The sequence below is a fragment of the Fusarium odoratissimum genome, assembly GCF_000260195.1.
Source record: "Fusarium odoratissimum NRRL 54006 unplaced genomic scaffold supercont1.11, whole genome shotgun sequence".
In the NCBI taxonomy this organism is placed as follows: domain Eukaryota; kingdom Fungi; phylum Ascomycota; class Sordariomycetes; order Hypocreales; family Nectriaceae; genus Fusarium; species Fusarium odoratissimum.
Window position 1 is genome coordinate 1,018,587 of NW_022158697.1, and position 23,844 is coordinate 1,042,430.

The window sequence follows — 23,844 nt, forward strand, 5'->3', positions numbered from 1 at the left end:
ACGATTCAATGTAGCTCATTGATGGACTATCTACAAGTCATTATTTGAAATCAATGGCCGATTTCATCTGATTAAGAGGATGCAATGAGGTCAGATGAAATCTGAATCAGGCATCCTTTTAGTCTGTTTGTCAAACGTAGGATGGAATCTATCATCCCTTATAATCTACTTAGTGAAAGTCCCATGCTCTTTACAAACAGCACCGCCCTTTCAGGTTCAATAATACCTGCATCAATGAGGCTATCCACCATCCCCATAATATACCCCTAACTACATCAGACGTCTTGAGAACTCAACCTTGGATCCGGAAACATGATCCTGCGCCCGTAGAAGATTCAGGTACCTAATCAAAATCAGTTCTTGCCAGCAGTACATCTTTTCTTTTCTTTTCTAGGTAGTGGTCCAATACGCCCATACATGGGTTCCCTCTGGCCCCTTTAAAGTCTGCCTCGGCTAAGTTGTTTACATTCTTTCCGCGAGAAGAATAAGTCATTCTAACTCTGTATCAAAACATTCATCATAGCTCAAGACAGGAATGACGAGGCGAGCAAGGACACACATACTGAGTATCAAGGGAATCAATGTCAGGTACCTTTCGCAGAGAAATCTCAGGCACGCATACAGATCTGTGCTTACCAGTGAACAGAAAGCTGACCACTGTTAACAAAAGGTCTATTTCTGATAGTTAAAAGTGATTGTAGTACCTCAAGTGATAACCCAAGCATAAGCCCCGTAGATCAAACACCAGAATCGTCCTGGAATATGCCGACAGGGTTCCAGTGATTCTTCCGGTCGCCATACCAATCTTTCCACTTCTTACAGCCGTCATTGACCTGCTTTAATTTCTTCGGAGTCATCATCTTCCTCAGATCTTCTTCACGCTCCATGATCTGCAATGCCAACCCACTTGAAGCATGCCAGGCAATATGGCAGTGGAACAACCAAGAGCCAGGATTATCAGCCTTGAAGGCGACTATGAGGTAGCCTCCAGCCGGGATCAGTGCTACGTCTCGGCGAGGCGGGTTGTCGAATTTGAGTGTGATGGGGTTATCTGGGTCATCAATCTGCGAAGAGTCTGAACCTTGAGCGAGAAGAGCAAAGTCATGGCCATGAAGATGAAGCTATAATCGTCAGCAAATTCCTATGTCAAACTGGACTGAACTTACTGGGTGAGCAAGCGAGATGAATGTCCTGTTATTCCCAAGCTCCTTAGTTGCTGGAGCCGTGATGACAAGGTAGACCCATCCGCCTCTGTTCTCTGCTGGAACAATGACATAATCGCCAGGCCATTCTTTCTTTTCGTCAAGTAAAGTGATAGTAGGCTCCGAGAAGTTGAGCCAGAGAGGCTGTGCGCCGAAAGCCCACCAGCTGAACTTATCTCCCAGATGAGGCCTATTCTTCTCCTGCTGCAGGCCAAGTTTTAGATCCTTGCTTTTGTCTCCTGAACCTTGTTAGTAAAAAGCCTCAACCACAATCTTAACCTAGGTATACTCACTACTATAGAGTTCAACAGGGGGGATCGACCATGGCAGGACAGGCTTCAAGTTCTCATACTTCTCATCACTGCAAGTCTTGTTCCACGGGCCTCTCCAGGTCTGAGGTACCTCTGTGCTCACAGGTTCATATCTAAGAATACCTTGCCGTTCATCAGGCTCGTTACCATCTTCAAAACCCTTGCAACCATCTGCGGGAACTGTGCGGATCCAATAGTTTCCATTATCTGACGCGGGAAATTTGGTGTCGTTTCTAGGGTTGGCATGAAGAACGACATGATATCTTTGGCCTTGAGGCTGTTAGCTTTATATACTATAATGGATATGGCATGACCTACCGATTCCGACGAGGATATGGTCTACTGTATAGGGGTGAATGGGTACAAAGTCGGAGCTCATGACCTCAAAGTGGTGATTGTCGATACTGAAAAGGAATGTGGTATCGACAGATGTGTTGATGATACGAAGGAGATATTTCTTGCCCTATAAAGGGGGTTAAGCATCATATCGTAATCCTTCAATTGCAAGTTCTTACCTTGGTTACGGTCATGTTGTAACGTTCGCGCGGAAAGCTGCCGGCAAAGTTTCCTAAAAGAGCCTTGTAAGCATTCAACGAGATATGTAGGTCAATGTGTCTTACCAATTCCATTCATCAATATGCTATTCATCTGAGGCCTGGTAGGGACACCGGTCAGTTCTCTCTCCCACTCCTGAAAGGCACTTCGATGGTTCCAATCGGTGATAAGAATAGGATCCTTCGCTTCATCATAGTGAGCTGATGACGGCCCAAAAATAGTTATAGGTCCTGCAAGACCGTCGGCGTATTGTAGAGAGTAGTGACTATGATACCAAGAAGAACCATACTGAAGGGCGCGAAACTCATATGTGAAGGTATCATTTGGGGCAATGGGACATTGAGTGACGCCGTTGACTCCATCCATCTCCATAGTTCCGTTCTGCCTGATACCATGCCAATGGATTGTAGTGCCGTTATATCGCAGTTTATTTGTGACGTGAACTCTGATGAGATCACCCCAGCAGGCTTTGATCCATGGACCGGGGTAGGTTTGGTTGAAGACCTTTCCATACGGGTTGTCGATGCCGTCGCCGTTGATAGTCTTGTTGTCAACCACAAGCCAATACTGCAGACATGATTCAGCAAAATTCCTCAAGTGTGAACAATATAAGTGACTATGTACCTCTCGAAGCACCCCAGGCGGATACATAGTCTCATAGTCAGTATGAATACTGAAATTATGTCCATCAGAGCTCTTCAGCCAGCAGTGTCGGTTTTCCGGGGTAGAGCATGGTTTCCAGTCATTTCCAAGCTCGGGATACTTGCAAGTGAAGTCTTCATCAGGTGAGTCGGGGCCATTTGGTGCTGGGAACTTCGGATAGTTTTGTGAGATCTGGCCATTTTCGAAAGATAAGACAGGTTGCTCAGAGTCACCTCCGATATGCTCGTGAAATGGCAGCGAGAAGAACGTAACGGTGTAGACGATGAACGTCTTGCACGCGCTGTAGAAACCCATCTTGGGCAAAGGTCTACTAATGCCTCAGCGAAATTTGGAATATGAAATTTGCGACCTACTCAGAACTCTGGAGCTTGAGTAAGATGGTAAATGAGAGAGAACAGAAAGGTGTCAGGGATAGCTACGTCCATATCATCTCTCAGCATGGAGTTTCTTGTTTCTTCCGTCTGTTTACCTTCGTCATTTGAGTATGTGACAAGCCATTTAGCAACCTACACAATACACAATCGTCCCTTTGTAGTCTCGTCACATCTCTTCTACAAGCTCTGATCGAATCCCATGGTTATATTTCAGCCATGACTTGAACCTAGTTCGAGCTCAGCTTTCAAAGCCGTCCAAATCTGGTCATCATCCGCACTCTAGCTTGAGCCACCACTGCTTTCCCCTCATTGGTTGGAATGTCATACGAGAGCGTTACCATAGAGAGACAGAAGATATCCCCGCTTCTGTAGAAACACGTTCAGAGCTAGACTAGCTTGAGCTTGTCGTTCCGTCCCGTCCCGTATAAGTTAGTGAGTTATCGTTGAGGTGACGCATTCCTTGTCTGTCAGCCAGCCTCAATCGCCAGGCTCGTCAGAAGAGGTACGTAAGTGAGACAGACTGTGATCTAGATTCTGAATTGTATTCTGTTTCTTTACAGTTTTGGTGGCCAGCCAGTCTCTGTCTGTTTCAACGGTTGAACGAACTAACAGTCTGATAACGCGCTATCACTGTGGCTGATTTGTCAGAGAAGACTATCGACTCACCTGGCTCTCGTGCCCTGCCTCCCATCTAATCTAGCTACAAACCTGTCTTTACATCCACTCGTAGAAAGAAGTAGCCTCTTAGTGAGCCATCTGAGGGATCGTGCATCCATCTCTTTTCGGCCTGTGGTCTTAACTTTATTCCATCATCAGCTGTGATATTGCTTATATTCAAGCTATAGTTATCTAGCCACTCGATATGTAACTAATGAAGATTACGAAATCACATTTCTACTGACTTGTGTGTCTCCTTGCCATGATTTTACAGCTACTGTTGAACGGTTTCTTCTTGTCAGATCTACTCCTGAACAGCAATTCTCTTGATTTCAAAAGTTTTAATACTTCTGCCACCCCTGGACCGCTACTGTTAGATATTTGCCTTGGCTACTATGTCGTGGGCAATACTCATATCGCTTATTCTGGCAGCTAATCCTTAGTGGCAGGATTTGTGTGCACCTCTTCATCAACCCAACTTGCAGGCAGTGATACGCAGACTGGCCGGTGTGAATGCTACACCTTCTTCCGCATAGTTCGTGAAAGTCAACTAGCCCGCCCAAGATCGACTAAGCGAGGATACAGCTCCAGGCCGTGAATCACTGCTGTGTCCTTTGTGATACACGGCTTAATTCTCCTCGCCATTCAGAGCTAAGACACTGCACACACTCTCGCACACTTCGACTCCTGTGCAATTTTTACTTGCCCATAGTCCATTTCAGAAGAAAGGAGAATACTCAATAGCACAAGAATGAGAGACTGGTGATCCAAAGGGTATCATTTATCTAATCCTCGAGATCATTGCCCATCAAGATTCTAGGCTACCTCCTAGCCTTCACATTTCACACCGCTTCCAGTGGTCTTTAACATTGTTACAATATGTGCATTCCTTGGTCTCTACAACACCGGCAAAAGTTGAGAAATCGCCACGTCGTTGCAATAACAGAAGTACCCTCTGCCGCATCATCACCGAAGACCAACCTATTGACACGGCTCTCGGGGTCGGATACCTCGTGAGCGATTGCCGGCACACTGTTGTCTCGGATGGATAATCCTAGGAGACCCTCTACTCCTTCTGCTCGAAGTATACTACACCAAGATTCCAGGAATTCAGAGCTAGGTTCAGGAGGTGGATTGTTGGTAGTGTATGTGAACTCATAGGGGATGGCAGCACCGTCCTTCACGAGTAGATCGCTGGGTCTGAGCGCTCCGTGTGAGATTGGGTATATCCCCTCTGCGGCAAGCAACTTGATAGGTAGCCCCCCTTCACTGCACATCATGGACACTAGCTAGCCCTGGCCAGTAAAACCAACGACTTGCTCGCTTCCTGCAATGTCAAAGTGTTTATGGTTGAGGCGGATATCATATACCTTGTCAAGGTTATGCTTGACGAGTAAGTTTGCGAGAGCAGGGAGAATGTTCGGTCGGGAAGCGATTATCTCGGAAACCTCGTAGATATCTCCAAGGCTGTTGTATATGTCCTGCAGGGATTCCATTATGAGGTATGGTTAGTATTTTGAGTAGTAATATGAATTTGATGATAGTTTATTCAAAGAAATCGAGCCTAGAATGTGGAAACCACTACACTTATGAAATAGTAGATGTTATTCCTTCGAATGCCTTGGCTAGCGAGATCTGGAGGCTCTTATATAGGTCATTCCATGAAAATGAATATTGGCCATTATCTCGCGGCGTGAGTGTGATTCAGTTCCAGAGCCGGCACGGAAGTGTGAAGAGGTCTAAAGAAGTTGCTCTTCTACTTGAAGAGCCGTATATTGTGGCTGCTAAAATCAAACGCTTGCGATTCTTGCCTCGACGAACTGACTGTTGAGCCGCACACAAGATGATGGTAAGCATGTAAACACCGGAGACGTGGTAAATTCATCGCCAATGGCAGCATTCTGCCCAGTGGCATTCTTTCATGTAATGATCTTTTCGGCTGTGATGGAGATTCAGATGAAACTGGACGTGATTCATAGGCACTTCTCAATACATGGCAAACAATCATGATGAGATTATGTGAATTATCACGTGCTGACATGCGCAGATTATTGTTGGCCAGCCTTGAGGTCTGTAGTCAGCATGCTCACATCACACTCGCAGCGATGGTCATAAAGGTTCGTCAAGTCATGAATTCGGATTGATAGAGCTATCTTTGAGTCTCTCTTCCTTTCATATCATTCGTAGGCGCACGTTTCCCGTGTCATCCTATCCAACTGCACACCCAACTCCGTTCATCTCGTTCTGTCCCAGACACTACCTATACATTCTTATTTAAACAACAACCACCGGACCTCAACACCCCGCTAACCATTTCTCAAAACTTTTGTAACATGGACCCCAAACGTTGGGGCATATATGAAATTGAAGTCCTCAGATCTTGGACTTGGCGGCGGTCCAAGAGGCGATGGCGTCCATCAGAGGGGGAGACAGAGCATCGTAGGACTCGAGGCCAAGATCCTTGAACTGCTGTCGAACCTCGTTGGCCTTGTCAGCAGGGAAGCCCTGCTCAATGATGGAAGAGACAAAGGCGGCGAATTGAGGCTCTTGCCAACCCTTGTCATCAGAGAGCTCGACGTGGACAAAGTCGAGACCCTTGAAGGGGTGATCGTTCTCAATGCGTCCGAACAGGTGGACACCGCAGTCACGGCAGGCGTTTCGCTGGATAGCAGCGCTCTTGTCGACAATAGTGAGCTTGTCACCGTTGGCAGTGACCTGGACCTGGTCACGGGGAATGACAGCGACGATGGAGAAGAGAGCACCCTCGGGCTTCCAGCACTTGGAGCATCCGCAGGCGTGGTTGTGAGCGACCTGGCCGCTAAGGGTGACCTCGACAGGGTTGGAGGAGCACTTGCAGCGGAGCTTGCCACCGGAGAAGTTGGGCGAGCCCTTGGTGATGCCGTTCTTGAGGCTGGGGTGGAGATTGTGAGACATCTTGGAGGTGGTTACTGAGCGGTAGATGGAAGTGATTACTGCGGCAGCTGATACTAAGGCGGCGGCGACGGCGATGGGAGTTTTGTTCTTGGAGATGATGTTTCGATGAGAGGATGAAGCCATTGCGAAGGGGAAAAAAAGAAGAGCTGAGGGGAATGGGATGGATCAAGACTTTATATACAACAAGATTTACGATAGACAGCCACAGGCGCCTGTGTTGAGTTATGTACTCTGATCCCCCGCAAAACGACATGTATCAGACGGTAATTTTGACTGTATGCAGCCATAATCGGCGTAAGCGTAAGCGTCGAGACCGAGATGCCGAGTTATCACCATTGTCTTTCACTGTGTGTCTAACTGTCGCGATGGCGTTTTGCGGGGAATGGGCCATGGTTCAGGGACAGTCGGGGCCTGGCCCAGGGTCCGGCCGACGGTCATCGGAAGCCGATTCCGTGGCCGTGCCCACTGATAACTCACCGATAAGATAGATAATACCTGAATCTGGAAAGACAAGTGAGAGCTGAAGACGATAATTGCTTTTACAGTAGAGGCTTCTAGAAATGTCTGATACTGTGTAGCCCAACATCGGCTCAACGTCCGCATTGCAACTTATATCGAGGGGTAAGCAAAACATAAAATGATAGGATAGACGATCGACGACCCCTCTCAGACGTCGTAATCCCAAATCTGGGCGTTGTTACCCCATCTTCCTCTTACTCATCATCTGATCGGGATAAATATATGCGGTCCCGGTACATACTGATGATCCCCCGGGTACCATCCCGAAGGCGTCTCGTCTAGCATAGCAGGCAATTGACACCTGGAGATAAGATGCCTTAAGTCCCCCCTGAATTGAATTTTAAAACCGTTTCGAGAATTGCGTGATGGGGGATATTCGGAATTTTGGGGACCCCGTTGTCGGAAAAGTAGTGGGATGTAGAGTTCCGAGATGCGCCGTGGCGTGGCGGCCGCGGTTAAGCTGCCAAGAGGAGGGGGAGGGTCAATGCTGAAGAAGGAGATATACTTTTTATATACCGTATTCGCAATATTTCATAGGATGGCATCGTGTGGTTATGGCGGTGATGCTAGATGCCGATGTTAGAAGCCGATGCTGATATCGTAGCCAGACAATATGACAAGGGACGGACGTTGTTCGCAGTCTCGCAAATGAAACACGGTAGGATCAACGACACTTTTCTGTGAGGAATCAGTCAAGGAAACCTAAATAATACGCGTTTTGAGGGATCATATCGGAAACATGGAGCATCCACACAATGCGTGATCATTGAAGGGCGTGATTCCAAACCAGGGCAACCTATCATATGGCGATCCCCAAAAGTAACCCCGACCACCTCCTCATCACCAAACCTTCGCCTGTCTACAGCGAAACAAAAGTCACAGCACATCCTTGCTAGAACTGAACTTGAGCCATGTCGTGTCCAGCGCGTATCTATCCCCTCCGCAAACCCGAAGGCCACAAGCTTCCGATCCCACGATGGCACCTCGCCCTCCCAGATGATGTCACCCATGTTTGCACCGCGTATATCGGGGTTCAGAGCCATTCTGATACTCAAGATTTTGATATCGCTCGAAATAAAGCTACTGAAATAATCCAAGCATGGGTGAGCAGCGATACTGGGCCGGAGGCATACGAGACGTTCGCGGTAATTGATGGATGTGATGTCCAAGAATCGACAATATGGGTGTGTTATTGGTCAGACAAGACGAAATACGAGAAAGGCCTCAATGACCACTCACTGAATTCCATCTACGCCCAACTACCAGAAACAGGCCGTGCCTCAGTGGGCATCTGGCGAGAGGCCTTCATCACAGAGTTTCCCCGCCTCGAAACAAATTACTCGGGCCTCGATTATCTCCCTGGTCTCGCAAAACTTCCTGGCGCAAGTTTTCCAGAACATACACTCTCGGCATATTGGGGCGCAGCGAGAGACAGAATCCCCTCGTCTGCCCACGATCTCTTCCCTCCATCAAATCCAACTCCGCCAGTCACAATTCCTCCAGGTGTTGGTCAATATCTCATCGGAACAAATGCTGAGAATCTAGCTCATATTCGCTCAGGACAGTTTTGGGAGAACTGCGGTCAACAGGAAGCTGACTCGTACGATAAAAAGCTTGAACCCACTCTTCACTCTGGCCTGCAATATCTTTGGGATAATTCACCTGATACGGGTGCTTTAGGACTACGATATCTCAGAAATCAAGATCCTTCAGTTGAGGAAACTCGATCTCGAAAAGAGTCATGCGGCGCTGGCTTCTTCACCAATCTCGAAGCCCTTGAAACATGGGCGAAGAGCCACAAGTCTCATCTCGCTATATACCGTGGTGCACTAGCTCACTACAAGACCTTTGGCGACGCAAGAAAATTCCGAACATGGCATGAAGTTTCTGTCATGAGAGCTGGAGATGCACGATTTGAGTATCTGAATTGTGTGCCTGAGACGGGGGTGATTCGAGGCGTTACTCTTAAGGCAGAGAACCTCCAGTAAGCAGTGTGAAGGTAGGGCATATAAGCAAGATTACTCAAATTTCAGGCCGGGGCATACCGTTATATATAAATTCAACTCTATATACCAGTACCGAAGAGTGGTGTAGTGGTATACGTCCTGGAGCCTATAAACCTTCCTTAAATCCGAACCAAAAATCCTAAAAATCTCACCCACTGCGCCACTCTTCGTTTTTGCAGGTCGCAAGTTCGAATCTGCTGATGCCATTCTTTTTGTTTGAGCTGTTTTGGGTGTCTCAAGCTTTGGTGCTGTCACGGCCTGGGACGTCGGTCTTGACCCATTGTTCAAACGTGGTAGGCTCCAGCTGAGTCTTCAACCATGCAAGATCCGCACCATAAGGTCTCTCACCGATGAAGCTGAACATGGTGTTTAGGTCTTTGGTCATCCAGATGATGAATCGTGTCAGAAGGCCGTAAGTAACAGGGACGCCTTTGCCGGTATGTTTGATGAAGATGTCGTCAATATCCTTGAAGCTCAGCTCCTCGCTGGCGATCGAAAGAGCTTGGTTTCGAATTCCGGTCCTATCAGGACGGACAAGACCTTCTACAGCCCATCTTCCAATGTCTTTCGTCACAGTGACTTGCATCTTCTTTCCGTTCATGTTCTCTCTCCAACCCGTCATACAGAGCTGACCTGGGAAACCCCACCAAGCATTATCAGCGAACCAAGTCGGACGAAGGATCGTGCAGTCCATGTTGGAGTTTGAGCAGACGTTGATAAGATGCTTTTCAATGAGGAATTTGTCAGAGAACGTCTTGCAGTACGAAGGGTCGTTATCGCTGAGTTCACGGCCACCTCGATCAACAGACGAGTACACAAAGTACGGAATACCACTTCTCGCAGCAGAATCGATGAGCCTCTTTGCATCACTGACTTCAGTCCGTCCATGGGCTTGAGCGAGAAATATGCCTGTTTTGGGAAGGATGGCCTTGTCTAGCTGTTGGAGAATTGCTTCTGGGTTGTTCAAGTCGCCAGCAACAATATTGATGTCGCCATATTTCTCACGAAGTTTGACGGCTCCGTATCCAGAAGCTTGGCGAGTCAGTGCATAGACTTGCTTTGGTTTGATTTTGATATCGGGATAAGTGAGGAGGGCATCGACTGCTGCGCCGCCTTGACGACCTGTTGCGCCTGCGATGAGAAAGTATTCAATGCTGGACATACTTATAGGTTGTGATGTCTTGTTATTATTGTTTATGAAGGACTGGAATCATAGACATTTCATTTATGTTCCATCTCAGGCCCTCATATTTAACATCGTATTCTTGAATATCCTAAATCTGGTGTAGGTCATCGATAACGTTAACACCACAGGCTTCTTCACTGGGTGTTGTCCCATAATTACTAATATGGGCTTATTCCAAGACCTTTCATAATCCGCATAAGCCCACGGCCGAAAAAGGTTTCCGCGCGGTAAGAATAAGCTCATGATGAGGCTCGATCCTAAAGTGGAGTTACCCGCGCGGGTTGAACCATCAAGGTCCTTTAGTCTCGATAAACGACCTCAATCTTAACAAACCCCCTCAAAGAAACGGGCAGATCTTGATGAAGGGAAAGTAACGAATCTTGGCTGCAACTTAATCGACGTTTTCCACGATCAACGGACATGAAGTGGACGATGAGCTACACCAATGGTCTTACACGGTGCAGGAGATCTAACGCGCGTTAGAGATAGCGCGGGGCTTGGATGCGACATGGTTTGATTGCTAAGCACAGCGCGCGGTGGCTACAAGAAAATGGGGCGTGATACAGTCTATTGTGTTATTCGCTGCCGACTGCGAAGCGCTTGGGCTGAGAAGCGGTGGTGTCTATGTGCTGTACCAGACCCAATGTCCCGTCAATAGCTCAACCTGATACAAGAGTCTATCGAGATGGCGTATCTGTACTCTGTAGTTCCATACGTGCTCGAGCAGTTGTCAAAACCCCCCATCACAGCAGCCACATTTCCTCCATGCAGTCCAGTCCAGATCCCTCCGACCCAAACTCCATCGATGCCATTAGAAGTTCATCTCCTTGGCTAGTTCTTTCGCAGTCTCGTCCAGAAGTGACTCCAAAGCGCCTTCAGCGGTCGTACGCTCAATACCCTTCAACAGGACACTCCCATGCCCGCAAGTATGGGGAGTGGCCACGCCGGCAACATACAACTCGCCACGTTTACAAACGAAAAGCTTCGTGACTGGCATACTGGCGTAGAGGGCGGCGATGTTCACTGGCAGGTTAGCTATAGATGAACTTGCTGGTCATCAGGTTAAACTTACTCTGGATGAGCTCCTTCAAGCGTACAGCTCGCTCGAGATTACCGATATTTACCATTTCGGATGTCGATAAGTGAAGAGTGTTGTATCAGGAGACGTGATATGACTTGATTTATCGGATTGGTCAAGGACTTGGGGATAGCCTGGCAGCGCTGTTGAATATCAGAGAAAGTTGACTTTGGAGAAGCTATCTCGGAAGGAAATTCTACTGCCTTATATATGTTTCTCAGATATGATTGTCCTCAAATCTATGCTTGCTGTGTGCCAGTGGCTTTTTTGAGCTTAAACCTGCGGGTAGCCTAGCTGTAGGATACCTCTCTTTGCTACAGCCAATCGTTTACCCTTAAAATCACAGGCAAACGCAACCTTTGTGGGTTGCCCGATGGCAAATGCTTCATCTGTGGCCTTCTCTCATTTACCTGCATGCATGATCGGGAACGTTATATGCAGCAACCCAGACTTTCCACTGAGGTAATCTGAAAGAATCAAGTGTATTTTTGTTTGCCTTTAGCGCTGCATGTCTGACTGGCTGAAGGTAAACAAGCTCATTGGTTTGTTCCGAAAACATTACCCTCTTAGACATAGGAAACTGCTTGTCTTGTTTCCGTCCAAGCTGAACGCTCTTGGCCAGCAATCATCGAATCCATGGATTCTGCCTGATTATACAGCAAGAAGAGAGACAGTGCGTCACAACATGAGTATACTATTTGCTGCAACTTGGAAAAGGTACAAGTCAAGAGGTGGCTGTATTTAGATGCTATCTCATGCCCAGTGATGTTCAAGGTACTACATCCAGTCGCTCGATATTCTCTTCTGCGAACTAAGTAACTAGCCCATCACATACAACAATCATTCATAGGCTACAGAAGAAATACAAGGTTAGCTCATTCTCTGTGCTCTGAGTTTTCGTGATTCTGTCGTACATACCATTCAATACTTTGACACACCATTCTGGAAATAGCATTTCCTTACCAAGCTTCGCCATCGTCTGCTCCAGAATATCCTCAAGCGCGCTTTCGATGGTGAATCTTCTGCCACTGCTTCGGAGGAGGATCTCAGTCTCCGCAGTGCTCGGAAACGTAGCCACGCCAGCTCCATAAAGAACTCGGCCTGGCGCCTCTTCTATACGCTTAACCAGGAACAGCCTGACTTTGTCGAAGGCGTAGAGAGCCTTGAGGTTCACTGTTCTGTTAATGACTGCATGTTGCTCTTGTTATTTTGTTAGGACATACTCTCGATCAATTCTTTCAATTCGCCGGCTGTCAGCTCGATTTCGGATGATGACATGTTGAGTTTTGGTTGAGATGGAGTTGTGATGTTATCAAAATGGCTATAATGGCTGTTGGTCGAGATGCAAGATGGCGTTGAGCGTTGATCCGAGTTGGAAATACTGCCGTTTATATGGTTCTTCAACAAGATCACGGAATGAGAGGTCACACCACTTTATAGCAAATTTTGTCTCGCTTTATGTCGAGGAACAAGCGCTGGCTGTTGTTTGCTTTCTCTTCGCTTGTCTTGGTGCTTGAAAACACAAGGTCCCTCTGCGACGCAACAAGACAAGCTTCTTCCAAATCATTTGTTAGATTTCCAAGTTCTCGCTTCTTTTCGGCAGTGCATATCTAATTCTATTACAAACAGTAATAAATAAGCATGTTTTGGTATCATGGCTTTTCAAAACATGGAAAACCCTTTGCCTCACCTTCCTGAGGCCTGTAGTCGATACTCAAATATCACGTCTGATGGATTTTAACAATGTTTGGTAGGAAACTTGAGCAATTCAATAGTGCTGGCTGTGTAACAATATTCAACAGATAATGGCTAGAAATAGGCAATATCTGTTAGCTATCGTTAGTGGTCGAATCCCTGATCGAGAAAAGTGGAGCTCCTGACATGAAAACCCACCACCGACAATTCGGCGGAGCAAGATCCGACGCTGACTTACAAAGCCTCAAACATGACATGCTTTGCAATGGATCAACAATTTGTAATGAAACCACGAAGGATGCTTCTCTCGTTCTCCTTCAGGATGAATATATATAGTCTCAGGACTCGACTCAAAATTTCGATCATCACACTCTCATCTCTACTCATCCACAACAATCAATTCTCTACCATCGATACCCACCATGAACGTTACAATTGTCGGCGCAAATGGCGAGGCCGGTTTGTCAATCATCGATGCCCTCTGGTCTTCTCCAAATGAGTTTGTAAGTTGCAAACTGAAATTCCCAAGATTTCAGATGCTCACCTTTATAGAAATTGACTGCATTTGTGCGACCTACTTCCATCAACAAACCCGAAATCCAGCAGATCAAGAACAAGGGCGTATCCGTTGTCCCTATCAACCTCGAAAACAACCACGACGAACTCGTCAAGGCTCTCACCGGTCAAGATGTAGTCATCAGTTGTCTTGTACCCTTCACTACTGGGCCTGAAATTGCTTTGGCAAATGCCTCCAAAGAAGCTGGAATCAAACGATTCCTCCCCAGCGCTTTTGGTCCGCCTTGTCCTCCTGAAGGTGTTATGCTTCTTAGGGAGTTTGTAAGTTACATAACAAGTCAACAGCCAGTGCTACTAACCACTTTGTAGAAAGAGACCATCATCAACCACGTCAAGAAAATCTATCTTCCCTACACCGTTGTTGACGTTGGCATGTGGTATCAAGTCTCTCTTCCATCTCTTCCTTCTGGAAAGATTGACTATGCTCTCAAATTTCCTGCCACTGTCGTCGCTGAAGATGGTTCTCACGCCACGAGCTTGACAGACCTAAGAGACGTTGGAAAATACGTTGCCAAGATCATCACTGATGACCGAACCTTGAACAAATACGTCTTTGCCTATAACGAAGTCTGGACTCAGGAGGAGATTCACACTCACTTGGAGGAGGTCAGCGGTGAAAAGATTACACGTAATTTGGTGCGTCTATCTCCCATAGGCAGAATTGAAACATGATGACTGACAGGTATAGATGCCTGCCAAGGACATTGAGGCCACCATCGCAGACGCCCAAGTCAAGTACGATGCGAGTGACAAGAGTCTTCCCTTCATCTTTGGACTTGCTGGTCCTCAGTATCTCTACTGCGAGTGGTTCCGTCAGGACAATCTCCCCGAGCCCGCCAAGTATCTGGGCTATCTCAGCACCAAGGATCTTTACCCCGACTTTGAGCCGATCAAGTACGTGGACTATGTGCATGAAGTTATGCAGGGCAAGGGCAAGAGCATCTATGCGGACCGTTGAGTAGGGAAAAGGTCGGACGTGATCAGATCAGGCAACAGTCGAGAAGATGTTTCATTCTAGTGCATTTATTTAGAATTCCGTTACTATAAATCTATCCTTTTTCCTAGTCGAGAGCTGCAGTGCACTCAATCTCAACATCAGTTCCCAACGGCAGCTGAAAGACTGCTACACAAGTTCTAGCCTGGGAGACATCAGTGGTTGAGTTGAACTATGCTTGGAACTTGACATACCGGCTTGGGCTCCCAAGTAAAGAACTCATCATAGGCCTCATTCACAAGAGCAAAGTTTTGCATATTTGTGATGTAGATGTTCATCTTGACGATATTTCTCAGGCTGCTACCGGACTCTTTGAGGATGGCTTCCAGGTTCTTGATAGCTTGTCGCTGTATTCATATGGTCAGTCATCATACATTGCACGGTCTGAATGTCCCGAAGGCTTACCGCTCTATCTTTAACTGTCCCCTCTACCAGCTCAAAATTGGTCCCAGGAATGGCTCCGATGTTTCCGGAGCAGTACACCATGCCATTGTGCTTGACGGCCTGGGAGAATTGCGGCAGCGGAGCCGGGGCAGATGTGGTAGAAACAGCTTCGATCTGAGGGGCCATGACTGTTTTTTTGATTGAAGTGAGGTTGTTGTTCAGTTGCTTGGTGAGATTCTAAGTGTTGTGTGTGTATTAGAAATCAAAGCTTCAAGGAAGTGGGGAGACTATTATCTCATAAGGTTGACCACGCCCTACGGAGTACATCCAGCTCATCATGTCATAGGTCGGAGCCTAGATCTATCCCCGACATAAAGAAAAAGTAGTAAAATGCGATTCCCGTTTCATTACTGAGATCATGCTGAAAAGGAATTGCGGGGTTTTGCATATCAATCTCATAATCTCTACTTAGCTTCCGATATCTAACAAACTATCAAAGCGAGTTCCTCTCTTTTCACGTATCACGCGAGGAGGGTGAGGTCACCATGGCTGTAGCTCTAACAGACGTGTCATTTTAGAAGCTGTGTGTTCTTAATAACGCTATAAGGTTTAGGCAATAGCTTGCATGTTTGGCTTCTTCACTCCGTGTTGAATGTGATTGGGGCAAACGATCTAGCTATCAGACACATCGTATATCTATAGGTACCTTGAAGTCGATAGAGTTCATAATGATCCATGCAGTCCATGATTGGACTGAGTTTGTATACAATTGGATGAGTGAACATTTAATTGCAAGCCACGGGATAATTCTAGGCTGCCACTAGATAGAAGCCATTATGAGTAATGGCAGCTCAGATATGATGAGACTACCCTACAAGAACGTAGGTGCTAAATGCATCACATGACAAGACAGCTTTCCTGAGAAGAGCTAGAGCGCGCACCTTCGTGTTGGGTCACGATGATCATTCCGATAAACTTCTTAGAAGGCAAGTAGAGTCTTCTAGCCTTTTAAGCATGTTTTTAGACAAAACACCTTCAAGGGCGGCTAGATAACCGCATTCCTTTGCATCGAAACCGTCGTTAGCTAACGAAGCAGTCCCAAGTGTATTGATGAAAGAGACATTATGTTAGATAATGGGGTAGGGTATGTCACTGGTGATTTGTGCAGTTGCATCCAATATTCATGTTTCATCCAATATCGAGATGAAAAGAAGCAATGAATCATTTCACAGTCTCGAACAGCCCGTGCAAAGTGCTCAGATTAGCAAGACACGGCCTAGACTAGACCAAACAATGGTCTCTCCCTTTGGCGGCGCCACCCGCTTCGCTTCTGACTGGACAACCAATAGACCAGGGATCGAGTGAGACGGGTGATTTGAGACTGGAACAAGTGGCAAACCAGACAACAAGAGTCCCTAGGAGTCCTCACCCGTTGTTTCAGCCAAATATTAGTAGCTATTAGACAGATCTCAGCCACTTCTGTGAGATGTCGCTATGAAACCCGCCATGAAACGTTGGATCTTCGGAAAGACGTTATTACTGCAACGGAGAGGCTGACGAGCCAAGATGAGGGTGGCTTGATGGTAATTTCGCGTATGGTGATATTTTTGGGACTTTGGTATGAGTCAAGCGACGCTGACTTTGGCTGACGTCTTCGATGTAGTAAACTGGAGCTGATTGCAAGCGAGGGGATTTACAACCAGGATGATCTGATCTTATTGCCTCCTTCACATTGTTAGTGATAAGGATGTAGGGGTGCAAATCTCATGGCAGCCTTGCAGAGAGTGAGAGTCTCGGTTCAGCTTTAATTAGATCAGATGTGTTGAGATATCCTCGGCTTCCGCGACAAGCCACAGCGCCATCTCTTTTAATTAAAGCTGACGAGCTGTGCATAGGAGATTAAGTGTCTAAGACAAGCTTACAATGCCATTGATCCAGAGACAGACCATTGACGCAAGGGGAACGGAACCGCCGCCGTACGAAAACTGTCAAGGCAAGCATTGCGTGCAATTTCCTGTTCCGAACGGCACAACCAACAACGGATGAACTGATTTTGCTGACTCTGGGGTCATGATTTGCTCTGGTAAAATGCAAAATGCAGCCCGCAGAATGCAAGGGGCAGGGTGTTCGATGTGTCACTAGACAGGGGGTAATCTATTTTGGTGTCTTAATTGGTTGAAGCTTAAAAAACTTGATGAGATAAGACTTTTTTTCGCTATGGAGACTAAAAACCAAGGAACAGCGAAAAGGGACAAATCAACTCGCACTAAAAGATGACGACCTTTTGTGATTGGAGCATTTGGGTCAGAGTGTGATAGAGGCTGCAGCACGCCGCATTAGCCTGATGCTGACTGCAGGGGCCGTTGTTGGTGATTGGAGATGGAAAAACGTGAGAGAAAAAAACCGGCTTTTTTGGAGGAGGAAAAGAGGAGATTTGAGTGACTAAAAAGTGAGTAAACAAAGTTCCCCGGACTACGGAGCTAGGTGCTATGTGGGTACTAGCGCAGGTACCCAGCTCACCCAAGACTCTAAGAAGTCCGGCTAACTCGGCCCCTCTAAATCGGATCATCCACTGAACAGACAGTTGATAACCGTGCTGTGCTGTGCTGTTGCAACTGCCACCGTTGCAACCGATGTGTATAGAGTTTACCCTGTCGATTAGTAGATAGAGTCACTGCAACTGTGACAACTGGCCATCACAACAAAAGACCCTGCATTGCAACAGCACACACTGAGAGTCAGACCAATCACTTCTGCCTACCCCGGACATTTCCTTATCATGAGGTTTCTCACAAGATCCGAATCTGTCATAAAATCCCTCCCCTGACCTCGTATTCCAAGACAAGGGCCCCTGTGCCCTGCACCTCCTCAGCCCAACGAGTCTGGCTAGTGCAAGGTACAGTATGAGTAAGAAGTGAGATGGCTTCAATGATATCATGATTGGACGAGCTACGCCTTGGAGCGGTAAAAAGAGGGCAAGGGGAGCCATGAGAGGCAAAAACTGCCTCGTCTAGCGTGAGCGTGTGCAGTTGAATCCACTCACAGGCCCCATCTCGATGTGTGTACAAGGTTAAATGGACTTTCAGAAACTGGTTAGGCTAGACTAAACTAGACGCCTTTTGAGTTTGTGTGTGTCTCTGGGACCTGGGTTTCCGTATCTATCAGCCCAGTTCGGTTCAGCTCAGCTTTGACTCAAGTTGGTCTTGATGTTGAGCTCAAGATAAATACCCTCACTCTCTTCCACCTTTTCCCTCGCTTCTTCTTCCTCCCAACAACTACACTCGCTTCAGTCGTTACACTCTCGCACAAAGCTCAATCTTGCTTTTCTGCACTTCACTCGTTTTAAAAGTCAGAACTTAATCAACACGTCCAAATCCTTCAAAATGGTTGCTATCAAGGTTGCTGCTGCTGGCCTCCTCATCGGAGCTGCCACCGCTTCTCCCTACTACGCCCCTCCCTCCAACGGCACCCACTACACCACCGAGGTTGTCACCGCCATCACAACCTACTGCCCTGGTGCTACCACTCTCACCTACGGTGACAAGACCTACACCGTCACCTCTGAGACCACCTTGACCATCACCGACTGCCCTTGCACAGTCAGCTACCCCGTCAAGCCCACCAAGCCCGTTGTCCCTCACCCCGTCTACACCACTGAGGTCATCACCGCCGTGACTACCTACTGCCCTGAGCCCACCACTCTGACCTACGGCAACAAGACCGTCACTGTCACCGCTCCCGGCACCGTCACTGTCACCGACTGCCACTTCACCACCACTCACCCTGCTTCCGAGCACCCTTACCCTCAGCCCACCCCCGGCAAGCCCGGTAAGCCCGAGTACACTGCTCCCGCTGTCCCCGGCAAGCCCACCACCGCTGCTCCCGTCCCCGTCCCCACTGGCACCGCTACCTACCCCGTCCCCGAGGGTACCAACCCTGCCGTTGTCACCGCTGCTGCCGGTCGCATTGCCCCCGCCGGCGTCCTCGCCGTCCTCGGTGCCATTGCTCTCTTCTAAGCAACTCAGAACCTCTGCTCTACATGTCATGGATATATCTCGTAATGAGCTTGGACGACAAGGGAAAAGCATTGGTCTTTAATGATTAATTTCACACATGATGAACTAAGGATGGAAGCGTTGGGTATATAATTCATTTCTACAACTTGCACATAGATCTCTTGATAGAGGTGCATAGACCTTAATACTATACAGTTCATCTGAGCTACATACTTTGCCTTCTGTTCCATCGTGATGAACTATCGTGAATGATACTCAACCTAGGTGAGGAATGTCGCAGCCTGACCCAAAACTGACCAATTGTCGCTGAGTTTGTCTCGGCTGTAAGCTGATCCTCAGCCATGTCTCGGCATAGCTCACTCAAGCAACGACGAATGATGAACAATTACACGAGACAGCCTGCTTCTACTTGTCCGTCAACGTGATTACACCGTCCCAAACTCTCAAGCAGCTCAAGTGTCCCAGCCACCACTGCTCTTTCAATTGTTACAATGCGTCTATTAAATGTCTCAACTCTTCAGCTGAAAGAATTCATCGGACAGGTCCCTCCCTACGCAATTCTCAGTCACACATGGACCGAAGAAGAGGTCCTCTACAGCGATATTGGCACCCCGACTTCTTCCTCGAAGCAAGGCTACCCTAAACTTGTCGGTTGTTGTAGAAAGGCAGCTCAAGATGGCTTCGAGTGGGCGTGGATCGACACTTGCTGTATTGACAAGTCTAGTAGCGCTGAGCTATCCGAGGCAATCAATTCCATGTACAAGTGGTACCAAAAAGCGACCGTCTGTTATGCTTATTTACAAGATGTCACCACAGAAACATCTACCATTACGGACGTCTTTCATATCACAGAGTTCGGCAGAAGCAGGTGGTTCACAAGAGGTTGGACACTTCAGGAACTGATCGCGCCTCAAATCGTCGAGCTCTGCTCCAAAGAATGGACCGTAATCGGCACAAAAAAGAGTCTCGCTTCAAGTATAGAAAGTGCCACTGGCATCCCAATCACTGTATTACGTGGTTCCCATCCTTCATCATACAATGTCGCCGAGCGAATGTCGTGGGCATCGGCTCGAACCACAACCAGAGAGGAAGATCTTGCCTACTGTTTGTTGGGCTTGTTCGATGTCAACATGCCTCTTCTCTATGGCGAAGGAGCCAAGTCATTTATCCGACTTCAGGAGCAGATTCTCCGACAAGAAGAGGACTATAGCATGTTTGCATGGACTCTCCAGCAAGATAACCCAATAGCCGATTCCGAAACCTCCTCTACTGGGTTTCTGGCTTGGTCACCCTCGCAATTCTCCAAGAATTCTCTACATGCTCAAGCTTCAAAGCACACGCAGGACCAGAAGATGGTCGATCATGGTCATGCATTTCCTCCCCCTTCTGAGCCTGAGCTTGATGCGGAGAAACAGAGCATCGAATATCGAGTCCTGCACGAGAAGGAATATGGCCGCATGTTTCGAGGCCAACGTAGCATCGTTGCGCTGCAGTCAGTCCGAACAAGTCCTCCCGAGTTCACAAGCCGTGGTTTACGTATCAATCTGCATGTTCTGTTCCCTACTGATCTTCACCTGGCCCCAGTTGCATGGCTATCATATGAGACAGAGGACAGTCTTGTCTGTGTCCTAATAGAACGTGACTATGAGTCGGCGCGACGACGGGTCTATTGCAGAGTTAAATCGTTTTCACTTATCGGTGTGCCCAAGACACTGCTCCCGTATTTTCGACCTACGGAACTATTCATTCGACCCAGTGGCTACTTTGAAGGTTCAAATGACTTTGACACGAATCCGCCTTCTTCAATGCTTTCATCAAAGCAATTAAAGATATTGGCACAAGTCTCATCGACAACTACACGCTCCCTCGATATTGTCTTGTCTTATCCAAGTGACAACTGGATGAAACGACAAACTCCAATACATGAGTCCCCATTCAAGGCTCTCTGGGTTGCCTGTTCACATGGCTCTCAATCCTCACTCTTTCGGATCGACATTATGATATCAACCGACGATGCTTCATGCACTATTCGAGAACTTTCGCAGTCTAGCAACGACATCGATGAGTCTCGTAAGAACGCTCTCTTTCGGGCTTGTGCGCAGTACAAGAAATCTTTTGTTGCACATACAGACCGTGCTGTAAAACGATCTGCTAGGGTTCCAGAGACTGTGTTTTCAGCTGTTCTCCGCAAGATGCCAACTTCCCAAGAGGACCTTGTGACTTATGAGCTTCGGGTCGATGCTTGGGATATGGGTGGCTGCCCCAGTTGGGTTCAATTGAGTTTGTTGCAAGAACATAAAGAGGTTGACGAGGTGAAGACTCCGTGATACATGTTATGGCGGATTCAAAGGTGAATTGGGGAGGACAGGGGGTTACCATAGGTCCGGCTCTGAACTTGGAAAACCACACAACTATCCTACTGGTCATGTAACACGGCGTTCATGTGCATCAGAAATACCTTTGATGTACTGATCGTGGAAGTAAATGTCGAGGAAGTTCATCTTCAACTTAAACCTATCATAAGCTACATTGGAAGCCTATTACTACAGTAACTTGGATGCCGTATCTCGACATAGGTTTTGTGGCTCAAATCGCAGCTATCAGGTAACATTTGGAACTGTTGTGGATCTATGGAGCTGAGGGCTGTGAAGGGGAGGACGCAGGGATAATCTTTTCATCCTTGGCAAGAATATTTGACCCCTCCCATGTCTGGTAATGATCCCTCCGCTGGTTCACCAACGGAGACCTTGTTACGACTTTTACTTCCTCTAAATGACCGAGTTTGTCATCCCTTTAATCAACAAATCAACGACCCAAATTCTGAAGCTTTGCCTCTCATCATCCTCTATCCCGCAAAGAAGGATACAAAAATAAATAAAATGTTGGACCGCCTTGAACTTCGAACGGATCAGGAAAAGGCCATACGCGGTGATGGAGTGCCGAGGCTCCTTGAAGACCGTGATAGTCGCGCAGCGCTTATCCGGGGCATTCGCCTGCACGACCACTCGGCCATGAGTGAACCCGTCAGACGCCTCAGCTCCTCAATGCCTCAGGTCGCTCGAGCCCGCAACGCTCGCCGCATCATGAGCAACGACATACCGGAACGGATGACGGCAGAGGAGCAGCCATATTGTATATGACATCCCGACATGGCCACCGAGGACACCTACCGTTCACTGGCCTCTAAATTCCCCGGCATGCGCTACCAAGTCGGTCGTGCATGTGCTGCAGCAGGTTACCACGTCCTTTATCAGGAGCTTGACCTCCTGCCTGAAGTGTCCATCGCTGAAGAGGCGCGAGAAAGCGAGACAGACGGTGGGAGACTCATCTATGACGAGATCATGAGTTTCAAATCTCGCTATGCCATTATGGACGACTGCAAACGCACCATTGAATTGATGGATTATGAATGCCCGGCGTATCTGAACGGTAATACCGAAGTGCGATGGCGCTTGGCAGCTCGACAAGGCATCACACGGTGGTCCAACGACGACCTCCTTCCATGCATCAAAGAGGACATGCATCTTGGCCTCGAGGACCAAGAAGTAGACCAACGGCACGGCACACTGACTGATGACGAGGCGAAGCTTCTCTACAGTCCTCTCCCTCGGGACCTGCCGACGGTGAAGAAGACTTTATTGACACAGATGGCCGCTCACGACGGCAACATCGAACGCTATGCCCAGCTCGCCAATTCTGAAAGAACCTTGACGCAACTGGACCAGGACTGTGTCATCCGTGGTGTCTTACATCACACCATGTATGCTCGCTGGTGGGCGGACCAGATCAAGAACGACACCATCTATGCTAGGTCTGCCCCATATCCAGCGAGCCATAATGGCGCGGCGCATCATGCTCAACGACGCTTCCGTGTTTGAAGACGGCTGGCCACCCGGAGTCCCGATGCCCTACATCATATGGTGGCCCCTGCAGCCGCAGTCAGATATGCTTAGCCTTCTCGCCATAAAGGTGCCCGAGATGAAGAGGCAGTGCGCGGCGGCAGCGATTGTCTGCGATTACGAGAATGTCTATAAGAACCTTGACCCAGAGCCGAGCTGGCACCTATGGAAGGTCGCCAGTGAGTTCGCTGCCAACCCGTTTTATCGTGAGGATCAGGAGTGGCGAGGGAGGGAAAACGATGTTGATGTGAAGGATGACTCTTTTATGGAATCATACTACAGTGAATTAATGCAGACGAGGGAGACTACGGTACTTGAAGAGGGCGGTGAAAAGATTCCAGACAGTGTCGAGAAAATCGAGTTGCTCACTAACATGTATGGCTCCGTGGAAGTACTCAGTGCAAGCCCCGTTCAGCTCCGGATCTGGGAGGGCATTGGAAAGGTATCGCCGATATCTGGACGCCTCGACAGTTAAAGCAAGCATTCTAAGAGTGAGATTTGACCATTGATTAAATTCGAGATGCATTGCAAGGAGTCTGCTTTGGAGGGGAGTGCGTCTCGCTAAATGCTCGGGGGGGAATCTACGGGCGTTCATCTTCGGCCCCCCGGTGGGCAATCACGAAAACGGCACCGGAGCCCCACCGTCGGCGCCGGCCCTGTAAAACGGTACGGAGCGGAATCGGCCTGCACATAAACAGTTCAAGAAGCAAGGCTATTTAACAACACCTTATGTTTGGCTTTTATAAGCGCATATTACTCTGCCGTTACAAACTCTATAACATTGCATCTACCTCT

At 47.8% G+C, this 23,844-nt stretch overlaps 13 protein-coding genes across 16 annotated transcripts; 6 read left to right on the top strand and 7 right to left on the bottom strand.

The window, feature by feature from the left end:
- Window positions 1-30: 30 nt before the first annotated feature.
- Window positions 31-3,261, bottom strand: FOIG_07811 (uncharacterized protein). 4 transcript variants are annotated; one of them, XM_031207509.1, is made up of 11 exons: window positions 3,201-3,261; window positions 3,085-3,146; window positions 2,693-3,038; window positions 2,134-2,635; window positions 2,029-2,081; window positions 1,832-1,976; window positions 1,496-1,783; window positions 1,167-1,441; window positions 705-1,121; window positions 637-650; window positions 31-343 (listed from the first exon to the last, which is right to left on the bottom strand). In XM_031207509.1, the coding sequence occupies exons 1-9, from the start codon at window positions 3,207-3,209 to the stop codon at window positions 738-740; spliced, it is 2,064 nt and encodes a 687-aa protein (XP_031063042.1). In that variant the 5' UTR covers window positions 3,210-3,261; the 3' UTR covers window positions 31-343; window positions 637-650; window positions 705-737. The 4 variants fall into 4 exon arrangements, with proteins under 4 accessions (XP_031063042.1, XP_031063043.1, XP_031063044.1 ...); XM_031207510.1 differs by having other exon boundaries at window positions 2,693-3,146; XM_031207512.1 differs by lacking the exon at window positions 31-343 and having other exon boundaries at window positions 582-650; window positions 2,693-3,146.
- Window positions 3,262-4,634: 1,373 nt separating this feature from the next.
- Window positions 4,635-5,258, bottom strand: FOIG_07812 (uncharacterized protein; the record flags this gene model as incomplete). Its single annotated transcript, XM_031207513.1, has 2 exons — window positions 4,635-4,940; window positions 5,133-5,258. The coding sequence occupies 2 exons, from the start codon at window positions 5,256-5,258 to the stop codon at window positions 4,635-4,637; spliced, it is 432 nt and encodes a 143-aa protein (XP_031063046.1).
- A 617-nt stretch (window positions 5,259-5,875) lies between these two features.
- FOIG_07813 (S-(hydroxymethyl)glutathione synthase) lies at window positions 5,876-7,910 on the bottom strand. The gene has a single exon (XM_031207514.1). The coding sequence runs from the start codon at window positions 6,817-6,819 to the stop codon at window positions 6,136-6,138; it is 684 nt and encodes a 227-aa protein (XP_031063047.1). The 5' UTR covers window positions 6,820-7,910; the 3' UTR covers window positions 5,876-6,135.
- A 46-nt stretch (window positions 7,911-7,956) lies between these two features.
- On the top strand, window positions 7,957-9,363 carry FOIG_07814 (uncharacterized protein). The gene has a single exon (XM_031207515.1). The coding sequence runs from the start codon at window positions 8,127-8,129 to the stop codon at window positions 9,201-9,203; it is 1,077 nt and encodes a 358-aa protein (XP_031063048.1). The 5' UTR covers window positions 7,957-8,126; the 3' UTR covers window positions 9,204-9,363.
- Window positions 9,324-10,530, bottom strand: FOIG_07815 (uncharacterized protein). The gene has a single exon (XM_031207516.1). The coding sequence runs from the start codon at window positions 10,381-10,383 to the stop codon at window positions 9,457-9,459; it is 927 nt and encodes a 308-aa protein (XP_031063049.1). The 5' UTR covers window positions 10,384-10,530; the 3' UTR covers window positions 9,324-9,456.
- Window positions 10,531-11,218: 688 nt separating this feature from the next.
- On the bottom strand, window positions 11,219-11,534 carry FOIG_07816 (uncharacterized protein; the record flags this gene model as incomplete). Its single annotated transcript, XM_031207517.1, has 2 exons — window positions 11,219-11,430; window positions 11,480-11,534. The coding sequence occupies 2 exons, from the start codon at window positions 11,532-11,534 to the stop codon at window positions 11,219-11,221; spliced, it is 267 nt and encodes an 88-aa protein (XP_031063050.1).
- A 791-nt stretch (window positions 11,535-12,325) lies between these two features.
- On the bottom strand, window positions 12,326-12,763 carry FOIG_07817 (uncharacterized protein; the record flags this gene model as incomplete). The annotated part of the gene is made up of 3 exons (XM_031207518.1): window positions 12,326-12,336; window positions 12,404-12,658; window positions 12,709-12,763. The coding sequence occupies 3 exons, from the start codon at window positions 12,761-12,763 to the stop codon at window positions 12,326-12,328; spliced, it is 321 nt and encodes a 106-aa protein (XP_031063051.1).
- An 839-nt stretch (window positions 12,764-13,602) lies between these two features.
- Window positions 13,603-14,714, top strand: FOIG_07818 (uncharacterized protein; the record flags this gene model as incomplete). Its single annotated transcript, XM_031207519.1, has 4 exons — window positions 13,603-13,683; window positions 13,733-14,017; window positions 14,066-14,392; window positions 14,445-14,714. 4 exons carry the CDS (start codon window positions 13,603-13,605, stop codon window positions 14,712-14,714), a joined length of 963 nt encoding a protein of 320 aa, XP_031063052.1.
- On the bottom strand, window positions 14,632-15,415 carry FOIG_07819 (endoribonuclease L-PSP). The gene is made up of 3 exons (XM_031207520.1): window positions 15,156-15,415; window positions 14,945-15,097; window positions 14,632-14,895 (listed from the first exon to the last, which is right to left on the bottom strand). Exons 1-3 carry the CDS (start codon window positions 15,318-15,320, stop codon window positions 14,818-14,820), a joined length of 396 nt encoding a protein of 131 aa, XP_031063053.1. The 5' UTR covers window positions 15,321-15,415; the 3' UTR covers window positions 14,632-14,817.
- Window positions 15,416-18,162: 2,747 nt separating this feature from the next.
- On the top strand, window positions 18,163-19,369 carry FOIG_07820 (uncharacterized protein). Its single transcript, XM_031207521.1, has one exon. The coding sequence runs from the start codon at window positions 18,518-18,520 to the stop codon at window positions 19,148-19,150; it is 633 nt and encodes a 210-aa protein (XP_031063054.1). The 5' UTR covers window positions 18,163-18,517; the 3' UTR covers window positions 19,151-19,369.
- A 114-nt stretch (window positions 19,370-19,483) lies between these two features.
- FOIG_07821 (uncharacterized protein) lies at window positions 19,484-21,825 on the top strand. Its single transcript, XM_031207522.1, has one exon. The coding sequence runs from the start codon at window positions 19,642-19,644 to the stop codon at window positions 21,475-21,477; it is 1,836 nt and encodes a 611-aa protein (XP_031063055.1). The 5' UTR covers window positions 19,484-19,641; the 3' UTR covers window positions 21,478-21,825.
- A 474-nt stretch (window positions 21,826-22,299) lies between these two features.
- On the top strand, window positions 22,300-23,028 carry FOIG_07822 (uncharacterized protein; the record flags this gene model as incomplete). The annotated part of the gene is made up of 1 exon (XM_031207523.1): window positions 22,300-23,028. The coding sequence occupies one exon, from the start codon at window positions 22,300-22,302 to the stop codon at window positions 23,026-23,028; it is 729 nt and encodes a 242-aa protein (XP_031063056.1).
- A 25-nt stretch (window positions 23,029-23,053) lies between these two features.
- FOIG_07823 (uncharacterized protein) lies at window positions 23,054-23,806 on the top strand (the record flags this gene model as incomplete). The annotated part of the gene is made up of 1 exon (XM_031207524.1): window positions 23,054-23,806. One exon carries the CDS (start codon window positions 23,054-23,056, stop codon window positions 23,522-23,524), a length of 471 nt encoding a protein of 156 aa, XP_031063057.1. The 3' UTR covers window positions 23,525-23,806.
- Between the last annotated feature and the right edge of the window lie 38 nt (window positions 23,807-23,844).